Source organism: Gekko japonicus, unplaced genomic scaffold (genome assembly GCF_001447785.1).
Source record: "Gekko japonicus isolate JY-2015 unplaced genomic scaffold, Gekko_japonicus_V1.1 scaffold643, whole genome shotgun sequence".
Lineage (NCBI taxonomy): Eukaryota > Metazoa > Chordata > Lepidosauria > Squamata > Gekkonidae > Gekko > Gekko japonicus.
In genome coordinates, this window is record NW_015164201.1 from 1,243 (window position 1) to 13,478 (window position 12,236).

Genomic DNA, 12,236 nt, shown 5'->3' on the forward strand with positions numbered 1-12,236 from the left:
TGGGGGCTCTTCAGTGTAAATTTCTCTGCAGAGAAATAAAATCCTTCTCTGATCATTTTGCCTCGGTGTGGTCTGCCGGCAAGGGGCAGGGCCTTTGAAGGGAGGGGGTCCTTATTAAGGGGGCTTCTACCACACTAATTAGTAGCAATTATCACAGTTTAAATAGTAGGGGTGTTTAGAATGAAATGTGACATTGTGATCACTTGTTTGAAGTAGTCAGTTGGGAAATATGTCCTCTTTTTTGCCTTTCAAAATAGCTAGAGCCATATACGCATATTTACACTGTAAAACTTTCTTGTGAGTCATCTTGTGTATAATGCCGAATATCAGTGTCACAGGCAGGACCCACATGTCCTTATTCTTTGACCGATTGTAGTCCTGCAATATCCAACAACCTGATTATAGACCTGCAATATCCTTGACCGATTATAGTCCTGCAATATCCAACAACCTGTGGGATCTACTCACGCCTACAGAAGACGACATAATACACATCTAAAAGCACTGAATTTCCTCTGGCTGCCTAATTCACTTCATCCATGCACCTTTTGTTTATATTCAACCCTCAGAAATGTTTTCCGCCAAGTTGCAAGACAGAAAATAGGCTAAATAACACGTTTGTGTAGAAGGAACAGGGAGGAGCCTGGACGAGTGTGAATTTCGCTGCTTCGGCCTGAACATGCCGGCTTCACTGATGAAACGTCAAGATGCGTTTTTGGGTCCGTCTAGGAATTTCAGACAGCGAGACTCTCCTTTCCGTTCAGCCTGCGTCACATGACAGTGACCCCACGGAGGCCGGGAGGGAGTATTGTCAGCTGACCGGCCTTTCCGTTCAGCCTGCGTCACATGATGACAGTGACCCCACGAAGGCCGGGAGGGAGTATTGTCAGCTGACCGGAAGAGTAGATTTAGTTAGTTTCTCTTCCCCTTTCCCCCCATTCTCCTTGTAGGAGTTCGAAGGAGAATCGTTTTGTCTCGTGGCCGTTATGGAGCGATACGATAAAACGGCGCTGAACGCGCTCGCCCCGCCTGAGCCTCGGTAAGGGGGGGCCGGGGTCGTGTGCAGCCTCCCTACACATAGGTGGCTCGCTTGGCAGGGACAGCTCTGATCTTTCCGGTTTTAATGTGCAACGGTGCTTGTGAGTGTGTATGTAGCATTGCCATTTCATTGTACCACCTTCCCCTTGCAGTCTGAAGTGACAAAGCTTTAGGCGCGTGTGTGTATGGGGGGGAGGGAGAGCTTCGGTTCTGCTGCGTGTCTGAAGTCGACCGGATTGAAAATATTGTGAGAGCTGCAGAGTGTTCTGTTTAAATCCGGGACTGTCCCGACCAATGTTCCCTCTAAGCTATGGAGCCCTGTGAGCAAAAATTCAACTTTGTGAGCTATTGGCATTAAAGCTGTGAGCAGGAGATTTGGCTGCTGCATAAATTAGTTTGTTCTGGAGCCATCCTTCCTGAGCTAAGACAAAAATGTGTGAGCCAGAGTCTAAAAAACTGTGAGCTAGCTCACACTAACTCAGCTTAAAGGGAACACTGGTCCCGATCACATACCAGTGTGAGGGTGATTTTTGAGACGAAAGTGCCCAAGCCGTTGCTCTTCTCTCTCCACCTCCACCCCCTGGCTCTGAGCTTCCTTCCCTGCAGTCTCTCTGCCAATGTCAATTTTTTTTTCATACTGAAAGTAAGGGGTGAGTGGGCTATGGGGAAGGAAGTGGCAGGTATGGGAAGAGTAAAACTTTCCTTGACTCTTCAGAAAAATTAGATCCAGCTTTGGCTTTAAATAGGTGCCATATATTGTTTGAGCCTCAGATATAAAACTGGTGCAAATTAACTTTGTTGCCACCAAAATAAATGAATATTGATGAGGTGGGAGAGTTTGTTGAGCTAGAGCTCTTCAAGGTGTTGTTTAGATACTAAGGAGCAAACAGTGTTTGTCCTTCAGTTCCATGTGAAAGTAGAGAGCTACCAACATGGACCAGTTTTTACTGTCTTAAAAGTACTGGTTGAGTCCTGCAGTTTTTGAAATTCAGGCTTAACTAGGTTATTTTATTTTGGTATAAATATCTAAACAAAGCACATAGCAGCCAGTAGAAACCTGTGTAGGTATGTTATAACTGGCCTACCTAGTTTTAAAGGATTTTTCTCTGTAAAAAGTGTGCCTCCTAATGTTAGTATTGTAGTGGTTAACAAATGTCATACAAACTGAAGTAACTGAAAACCAAAATAAGTCTGTTGTTCCTGCATACAATCTCAGTAAGTTCATAATCAACAAAACTCTGTGTTCAAGTTGTCTGTAATTGGCCTGTTCCTGCAGTTTGTAGCAGGTGCAAGCTCTCCAGTATGCATGTCCTCAAAATGATTTTCCTGTTCATTTTGGTATAAGGAGCTGAACTGCAAAAATATGGCTTTATACATGCAGCTTGGTCCCTCAGTTGCAGTTAATGAATGTGTCTCTGCCATTCAAGATATCTGTATGTGCAGCACACAAGGATTTCTGAGTTGGGATAGTTATATTGTGTGATCATGATACAATCATTGTGGCTTCTTTTGTCTTAAGAGATTAACATTATCTGTAAAGCCAAATACTATGCGGGGAAGTATTAGGAAAGGGATTGAAAATAAATCAGCCAGTATTGTAATGCCCACGTATAAACCTATGGTGTGGCCTCATTTGGAATACTGTGTACCATTCTGGTCACTGTACCTCAAAGAAGATATTATAGCATTGGAAAAGGTGCAAAAAAGGGCAATTAAAACGTTTAAAGGACGGAACACCTTCCCTATGAAGAAAGGTTAAAGAGGTTAAGGTTTTTTAGCTTGGAGAAAGAACAATTAAGGGGTAACATCATAGAAGTTTATAAAATTATGCATGGGATAGGGATAGAGCAGGTAGAGAAAAAAGTACGAGCAGGTAGAGAAACAAGTACTTTTTTCCTTTCTCGCAATACAAGAACTCATGAGCACTCCATGAAATTAATGAGCCTTAGGCTTAGAACAAATAAAAGGAAATGTTTCTGTCTTCACCAAAAAGTAATTAACACATGGAATTTACTGCCAGGGGAAGTGGTGGAGGATAAAAGCATAGACAGCTTCAAGAGGGGATTGCATAAACATGTGGAGCGGAGGTCCATCAGTGGCTATTAGCCACAATGTAGAAAACTATCCAGGGCAGTGATTCTCTGTATTCTTGGTGCTTGGGGGGCAGTAGTGGGAAGGCTTCTGGTGTTCCGGCCCCACTGGTAGACCTCTTGATGACACCTGGGTTTTTGCCACCGTGTGACACAGGGTGTTGGACTATGTAGTCCATTGGCCTGATCTAACATGGCTACTCTTATGTTCTTCTTATGTACTTAAGGGGGTTTTTTTGTGTTAAAATGTATCCTCATTAAAACACAAATGATCAAGTCTTAAATATATTGGCAAAGAAGTAATTATATTAACCAGTAATTGACCCATAGAGAGTTGTTTGGTTATGTTCATTTTTGCAGTGTGTAACTAAGCAATTCTGGTTCTAATATCTACCTGGAATATAATATTAGGGTAAATGTGATCCTCTTTGTAACGTTGCATAACTTTTCAAAGAGTTACTCCGTGTTCATTAAATTAAACCACATTTTATATTTGTCTCGTAGTCGTACTATGTGCATTAGCTTAATTTTTTATTCAATAAAGACACTGTCCATCAGGTATTATTCCTGTCAGATATGATTTCTGGTGCTGAGCTGATCACTAGCATTTTCTAGGGCTTTTTTTCAAAAGTCACAAGTAAAAGAAAAGCTTTAGGTTATCTTTGAAATAACCCATTGATGACTTGTACAATTGTTATGGAATGTTCTGTTGATTACTTATTTTCTCTGTGTGATTTACTCCTTGCAGAACTGAAGGTTCATTAGCAGCCACTCTAAGGACACTACTCTTCTTCACAACATTAATGATTTTGCTGCCCATTGGACTTTATTTCTCATCTAAGGTGTATGTATTTGAAGGTAATTATCTTTTTAAGGAACTCGCTGCATTAAAGGAACTGGGTGATTCACAATAACTTTATTACAACGGCATGTACTAGCCATGCATTTTTATAACTTGGTCTGAATTGTACCAGTCATTATGGTAAATATTTTTGCAAAATAACAAAAGAGAAGGATTTGTTAAATCATCAGCATAGTTAAAAGGAATGAATGTGTTCTCTCATAAGAAAAGAACTGAACTTTCAGGCGATCCAACTTCCTGAATGTATGTTTTGTAAAGAGGAACTCTATACTAACTTTCCAAATTGGCTGAAGTGAGTATGAGAAATCTATGAATGTGACTGAATTTAAAACAAAAGAGAAGTGCTGTGGCACAATAAAGACTAATAAATTTATTGTAGTATAAGCTTTCATGGGCTTGGGGTCACTTCATCAGATATTTATTTAGGCCTTTTTACTGTGCCTTTCTGTGGTTTACAGAAAATGCAAAACTACACTTAAAAACGCCCCCCAAAAAGCAGTTTAAATAGGCAGGGAAAATAGCAAGAAAGAATACAGAATTTCTTTTTAAAGGATGATCTCAAAAAATGTTCTTTAGAGAACAAATTCCAGAACGGTAGCCATGTTAGATGGTAAAAAAATTTCCTTCCCTTGACACTGTTCAGACAGTAAAGTCTCGTTGCCGGCTGGACCAAGTTGATGATGTTCTGGTCTCTTAAAGACACACTCAGCTAGCAAGGCTGCGAGCCCCATGCTAAGAGCGAAGAACCCTTTCACTCTCACCCTTTGGCTCCCAGCTTTAAGCATGCTCAGGTTTTGAAGGTACCTGTAAGATAGAGGGGGGCAGATGCCATGCCACAGGTCTCAATTGCCTCTTTGCCATGACGGAGAAGCTGCAGTGTTGACCTAGGATCTGGAAGACCCAGGTTCAAATCCCTCCTCTGCCATGAAGTTTGCTGGTTGACCTTGGCCCAGTCACTCTGTCTCAGCCTAACCAGCTTCACAGGGATGTGGTGAGGGTAAAGTAGAGGAAAGGAGAGCAGTGTACACAATCCTGGGCTTGTTGGAGGAAGGGTGGAATGAAAAAGCACTAAAATAAATGTAAAAATAAGCGAGTTCATTGAATAGCCCTTTGTCTCTGAAAAGGTGACTTGGGCCTTAACACTGTACCAGTATTTTACTCAATCCTCATTGATGTCAATTTTTGCCTGTCTGTTTCAGGCACCCTGGGAATGTCCAACAGAGACAGCTATTTTTATGCTGCTATAGTTGCTGTGGTTGCTGTTCACTTTGTGCTTGCCCTTTTTGTCTACGTTGCATGGAACGAAGGCTCACGGCAGTGGCGTGAAGGCAAGCAGGACTGAAGTCAGCATGGCATGCTGTCATGTAAGAGAACACTTGGCAGGTGGAGTGCAGCCTTAAAGAGTACATTGTAAAGATGTGTAGAGGTTAAGGACTAAATTTCAAGAAGTCTCACTTTTGTGAGTGGTACAATATTTGCTGCTTTGCCTAACAGTAGCTGTGAATTCATCAAATGCAGGAGTTGCCTGTTGGCAAGAAGAGTCATGGAGTAAGTCAGAAGGAATGTTCGTTTTTGTTCCTACAAATGGATTTCAGTGGATTTGTTTGGTTGTCTTTCCATTAAGCTGCCGAGAACGACTTCTGGATCCACATCTGGACAATTCATAAAATGAAACTGGTGGGCTGATAATTTCAGATGTTTCCAGTAATAGATTCTGGATTGCAAATGGATGAACGTGACATAGATTTCTTTCCTTTTTTGTTTTAGGTGTAGCATGAACTACAAGAGCCTTGACTGACATTACTCTTTCCATTCCTTTCCTGAAAGGAAAGTGATGACGTTGTGTGTTCTGTCCATCAGTTTAAGAATCCACAAAGTCATAAATCCCATCTGTTTATAATATGTTTCTGTGTGGCAGTTCTGAGCATCAGATATCCTGCCATCTAAAGGACAGAGCTTGTCAAATGCAATGGTTCCTGTTTGTTTCCAAGAATGATGGGGCACTTTAAAATGTTTCTCCATCTGACATTTAGTCTCTCAAGACATGGTTGATTGTTTAAGAATAACATTGACTTTGATGACGGTATTCCAGATCCACAAGTGTATGTTGGATGCTGAGACCAACAACATGCTTTGAACAGATGTGCTTGTTTTGTGTTGACACTCTTCACCTGCTCTTTTTAATGTCAGCATAGCAGTAATATTGTTTTCCATTATCACCTTGTTCAGCAGCTTGAATGAAAAGTGGTCTGCTCCTCAGCAGCACAGCAGTGTTTCCTGTCTGTTTTGCAGGCCCAGACGTTAGTCTCTTGCTGCTTCTAAATAATATTAGACACTCGTGCTTCTGCAGCTCTTGAATTCATGGAGAAAGTACATCAGACAGTGGGTCCAAAAAAACAGGTAGATACCATTGGATCCTGGAATTGAGCAAACAGAGTGATAGTGTTTACAGGTATTTTCACTCTGCTGGCTCTTAGTGTAGTTGATTGTGGCACTGGGATGAAGGCCTCTTCTTCACTTCCCATGATGGGACTAGGGTGTTATCCAGTAGGCCCTTCTGTTCCAAAGCCATTGCTTATTTCATTGTGCAAAGCTCTCCTTCCAAGTCCAGTAGAAATGGCCAAAGCTGCAGTGGCTGGTAGAATTGTACCCTGTTTCTGTAGTCATTGTGAGGTGTTAGGTAAGAACAGATCTTTCATTTAGGCTAAATTAACTGGCAGCTTCCTGAATACTATTAAAGGCCAATTTTTCTGTCACTTTCCTACATTTGATGCAAATGGACTTGTAGTCATTTCGAACTGCAAGCTTATTCTGTAAGACTGTAAAGTGAACACCATCTTTTAAATCCAATATCATATGGTATAAAGTAATTGGGACCAAGTAAATGCAGATATTGAACTCTTCATTCTTGTGTAATTAACTTGCGAAATTTAATGCCACGGGTTGTAGTGCTGGCCGTTGATTTAAATTCATGGATGATAGGCCCATCAATGGGTTTTAGCCATGGTTACTTCATTGGACCTCCATGTTCAGTGGCAGTATACCTCTGCAGACCAGTGACTTGGGGCAACAGGGAAGCGTTGGCTTTCTAGGCGCTTCTGGTAGGCCACAGTTTTAGAAGGTGTACTGGACTAGATAGACCATTGGTATGGTCCTTATGCTCTTATCTTTTGGTTTCTGTGTCATTGCTTGTAAATCAACATGCTGTAATGGATGCATTATTCATGCTATTATAATATCCAGTTGAGTTTCTCCTATATTAGTTAAGGGGTAAATGGGTATCATAAGTTCTCTGTTAGTTATATATTTGCATTAAACACTAGACACCAAAATTCATTTCCTTCAAAGAAGAACTGCCTGCAATGGAGACATGATGTAACATTTATAGCTAGCATGGTGTCTTGAGACAATGTTTTAATCATGTGACTGGTGTTTGCAGTGACTCTTTCCTTATTGCTGCCAGAGCTCTTTTTTCCAGACCAGGATTTCAGGTGCTAAGGAGAATATGTGGGCCATCTCCTTCCCCCACCTCCATCATTGTAAACAAACCTTGTATGTGATATTTTTAATTAGAGTTGAGCAATTGCTGGTGTCCAGAACCATTTCATTTATATTTTTACATTATTCATTTAAAATATTTAAATCTTAGCACACCTCTTTAACATTCAAGGCGGCTTTAACATACACTAAAGCAGCATCACAAAATGCATTAAAATCAAGACAAATTTAAAACGTAATTGTCAAGGTACACACCATCGTTTCAATCTCAAAACTGTAAATCTGTATCAGCAGTCATAAAGTCAGAAGACAGCTGAAAAGGGTTAAACAATGCAGAGGGAAGGCAAAGTCACAGTCAAAACGCACTAAATCAAATGACGATAAACAAAAAGTTTTCACTTGGGGTGCCTGTATACAGAGAAAAGAAATGCAGAAAACCTCAAAGGCAGAGTTCTGTAAACATGGTGCCACCACTGAGAAGGCTCCAGCTCAGTCTCTGTCCACCACAAAAGGTAAACATTCACGGCTTCTGCAAGTATTTTTAAAATACATTTTATATTTGAATTTATAGGCCACTTCTCCAAGTAAATAAATAAATAAATAAATAAAGCTCCAAAGGAGCTTCGGTGGCTCAAGTGGTTAAGACGCTGAACTGCAGGCTCTGGAAGGTCGGTAATTCAGCAGTTCGAGACGTAAGTGTGCTGCATGACGGAGTGAGCTCCCGTCTCTAGTTCCAGCTCCTGCCAACCCAGCAGTTCGAAAGCAAGAAATTGCAAGTAGATAAATAGGTACCACTTTAGTGGGAAGGTAACAGCGTTCCGTGCGCCTTGGTGTTTAGTCAGGCCGGCCACATGTCCGAAGACATTTCCGTGGTCAGCGCTGGCTCTTCGGCTTTGAAACGGAGATGAGCACCGCAACCCTAGAGTCGGACTCGACTGGCTTTCGAGCAAGGGAACCTTTGCCTTTTTTTTAATCTCCATATATATGTTGGAATGCACAGAACTGAGTATCAGCAATAGTCATCAGGTCAAATGTGCTGTATTTTTTCCTTAGCTGCTTGAATAATGGGGTTGACTAATGCTTCCTTTCTGGTTTTGTGTGTGTGTGCGCGTGCAGCAAGTATCAAAACGTGCTTCCAACCACCTGGAAGAACCCTGATATATACCTTAAGGGTTTTGCTTGTGTCAGAGGCCCAGAGCTGTATCTCATGTTACTTGTCACTGAAAGGACAGGAGAGTAAATAATTTGAAACACACCCTTTGAACTTCTTTCCTGCTTCAATAATTTTGGGCTTTATTTAAAGACTGTCAGTAAAAGTGAGGCATGAGATGGCTAAACATGATGAATGTTCAGTATTTCTTGATGCCCCGTGTTTCCTCTCTGTAACCCTTTTCTAAACCATCCCATAACCACTTACAATAGACCACAACTGAAAATACAACAAATTAGAGAGATCAAAAACCATACTAAACCTGGAATGAACTAATGAGAACAACAGTGGGAGGTGTTGGGCAATCAAGTGTCCTTTGTTCCCTCTCCAAAGCGCCTCTTTTTCAATGTACCTGAGCAGGCTTATGTAGGAAGCGATAGTCTCTGAAGTATGTGGGTGTTATTAGACACACACACACCCTTTGGAGGCACCTCTGTGACAGGACTGCTGCCTTCTTGTTGATTGAAAGGAGAGTGAGCAGAGAGGCCTCCACAAATGCTCATACATCCCCACATCAGTCTAGTATAGTGGTTAAGAGTGTAGGACTAATATCTGGGAGACCCGGGTTCGAATCCCTACTTGTGCCATGGAAATTCTCTGGGGGACCTGGAGCCAGTCTCACACTCTCAGCCTAGCCCACCTCACAGGGCTGTTGTGAGGATAAAATGGAGGAGAGGAGAACGATGTAAGTCGCTTTGGGTCCCCTTGGGGGAGGAACGCAGGATATAACTAAAGTAAATAATAAGAGGTTGGATTTATACCCCTCCCTCCACTACCCAAAGGTGTCTCAGAGTGGCTTACAATCTCCTTTCCCTTCACCTCCCCACAACAGACACCCTGTGAGGTAGGTAGGGCTGAGAGAGCTCTTTCCAGAACTGTCCTTGAGAGGACAGCTGTGACAGAGTTATGGCTTGCCCAAGGTCATCCAGCAGGTGCAAGTGGAGGAGTGGGGAATAAAACCCGGTTCTCCCAGATTAGAGTTAACGCACTTAACCACTACACCAAATAAATAATAAAAGCTAAGTTGGTTTTGTGTGATGGGAGTCTCTTCCATGTTAAAATAGTGGACAGCACTGGAGCACATTCTAGACATAAGCTCACAGCATACCACAGGCAGGAAGGTCATGTTTATCCACCCTCCCCTGACCCTGAAAGAGCTTGACCATGGAGTGAAGCATGGCAGGTTGACCACATCTGCCCAGTGGTGTTTCCGTGAGAGAGGGCCACAAGACCAGTGGAAATGCCTTCTTGTATTGGGAAACCAGCAGCTGTGTGTTATATTAAGGCAGCAGTGAATGCATGAAGCCGCCTTATACCGAATCAAAGCATTGCACCATCAAAGTCAGTATTACCTACCCAGGCTGGCAGCAGCTGTCCAGGGTCTCAGGTATGTGTCTTTCACATCACCTTCTATCTAATTGTTTTATCTGGAGATGCAGAGGATTGAACCTCAGACCTTCTGCATGCCAAGCAGATGCTCTACCAGTGAGCCACAGCCCATCCCCTGCTGTCTCTGACTCACGTGGGCAAACTCAGTCATGTTCTTAAGCACAGGCTTTAATATGATTTCAGGGTGGTGCAAGCTGACTATCAAATTATGAGCTACCTCCATTTTCATAGCCATTGTATCTCAAAAAGCCACCCATGAAAACCTGTTCTGTCTCTTTGGAATGGCTTTTTATAATGTGGCTTCCTCACTGTGGTGTTTTTTTCTTCCTTTTCTGCTACCAGTTGTACTCAGTTTATAATCTACACCCCTCCTCCCCTTCCTGTGTTTTGAATGGGAATGGAGGAGCTTTTATGGGGATCTGAACAGAAAGGCTGTCTGAAGTACCTGACCGTTCTCCTGAGCGTGCTTGGCGGCTATTAGCTGAAGCAGAAAGAGGTAGCAGCCATAGTTTCAAGGGTGATACTCATTAGACGGCGGATCTGGCGGGAGACGTCATAGATAGAGAGCAGTGACCTTTATTTCCGTAGTGCAGCGGCAAAAGAACAATGGAAAACCTCACAGCTCAGCCTAAAGTAAGCTCTCCCTGGGGGGGGGGGGAATTAATATGTGTCATAAACTCAGTTATAAAGTTCTACTCAAAGCACATACACACAGGGCACTTTGCATTCTGTGCAACCGCAGCACAGGAACAGCATTTAGCAAGTTAACAACTCATGGCTTTGAAGGTTTGGAAATCCCTGTAGTGCTTGGTGATGTCTCAACCACTAGAGGGAGCCAAAGTTGGGTTTCTAGTGCAGGTCCTCCGTATTCTAACTAAAGGGAAGCACACAGTGGTACAGCGTGTTCTTTGGATTTCAGAGGTCTAAGGTTCAGTCCCTGGCAACTGCAGTTGAAAAGTGTTTGGGTAGCAGGGCCGAAAAAGTCCTTAAATGCAAAACGGTTGATCTACTAACAAGTACACGTAGCTTTTTGTTAAAATTGACCTCTTGTGCTGGATGACTAGAAAACTAGCAAATGTCATCATAAGCACAAAATAAAAGCCATGCTGGATCAGGCCAATGGCCCATCCAGTCCAACACACAGTGGCCAAAACCCAGGTGCCATCAGGAGGTCTACCAAAAAGGCAAGAACTTTAGAAGCCCTCCCACGGTGCCCCCCCCCCCCAAGCACCAAGAATACAGAGCATCACTACCTCAGACAGCCTTTCATCTATACCTTGTAGTTAATAGCCACTGATGAACCTCTGCGCCATACATTTATCCAGTCCCCTCTTGAAGTTGTCTATGCTTGTAGCTGCCACCACTTCCTGCAGCAGTGAATTCCACATGTCAATTACTCTTTGGGTGAACAAGTGTTTCCTTTTATCTGTTCTAAGTTTTCAAAAATGGTTCCGGAGGGGGATCTAGGAAATTACAGGCCAATTAGCCTAAAATTTGTTCCAGGTAAATTACTGCAAATGTATTAAAGCCAGAATTGTTAAGCACATCGAGGAGCAAAGCCTGATGAGGGAAAATCCACACAGCTTCTGCAAAGGAAAGTCGTGTCTCTCCAACCTCTCGGAGTTCTTTGAGCAAGTTAACAAGCATCCAGGTAAAGGCAATATGGAATACATGCTGCACTTGGACTTCCAAAAGGCTTTTGACAAAGTGCTTCACCAAGGACACTGAATAAGTTTAGCAGTCATGGGTGAGTCATTTTATGGACGTAAAGTTTGTTAAACAGGAGGAAGCAGAGAGTAGGACTAAACAGGCAGTTCTCACGATGGAGGGAGGTGAATAGTGGGGTCCCACTAGCCATAAGACTGCTCTTTATGGAATGTTGATAATACTCATAAGCTCAGTATAGCAGAATAGCTTTGTTTAGCCATTATTTTTTTAAAAATCACAGTAATCATGTTTGTGTTTTTGTTGTGGTATGTTTGTTTAGAGTGCCAGATTTAACATAAGAACATAAGAGACGCCAATGTTGGATCAGGCCAAAGGCCCATCCAGTCCAACACTGTCACACAGTGGCCAAAAATACTAGGTGCCATCAGGAGGTCCAGCAGTGGGGCCAGGGCAGTAGAAGCCCTCCCACTGTTGACCCCCC

The 12,236-nt window shown here is 42.6% G+C and overlaps 1 protein-coding gene across 1 annotated transcript; it reads left to right on the top strand.

Moving 5' to 3' along the window:
• Positions 1-855: 855 nt before the first annotated feature.
• On the top strand, positions 856-8,056 carry VMA21 (VMA21 vacuolar H+-ATPase homolog (S. cerevisiae)). Its single transcript, XM_015408387.1, has 3 exons — positions 856-1,039; positions 3,877-3,986; positions 5,190-8,056. The coding sequence occupies exons 1-3, from the start codon at positions 987-989 to the stop codon at positions 5,330-5,332; spliced, it is 306 nt and encodes a 101-aa protein (XP_015263873.1). The 5' UTR covers positions 856-986; the 3' UTR covers positions 5,333-8,056.
• Positions 8,057-12,236: the final 4,180 nt, after the last annotated feature.

What these genes read in the sequence shown, in the direction of transcription:
- VMA21 (XM_015408387.1), top strand. Translation starts at nt 987, where the DNA reads ATGGAGCGATACGATAAAACGGCGCTGAACGCGCTCGCCCCGCCTGAG. An exon ending in CTCGCCCCGCCTGAGCCTCG is followed by an intron (nt 1,040 to 3,876) that starts GTAAGGGGGGGC and finishes TACTCCTTGCAG; the next exon opens with AACTGAAGGTTCATTAGCAG. An exon ending in TAAGGTGTATGTATTTGAAG is followed by an intron (nt 3,987 to 5,189) that starts GTAATTATCTTT and finishes TGTCTGTTTCAG; the next exon opens with GCACCCTGGGAATGTCCAAC.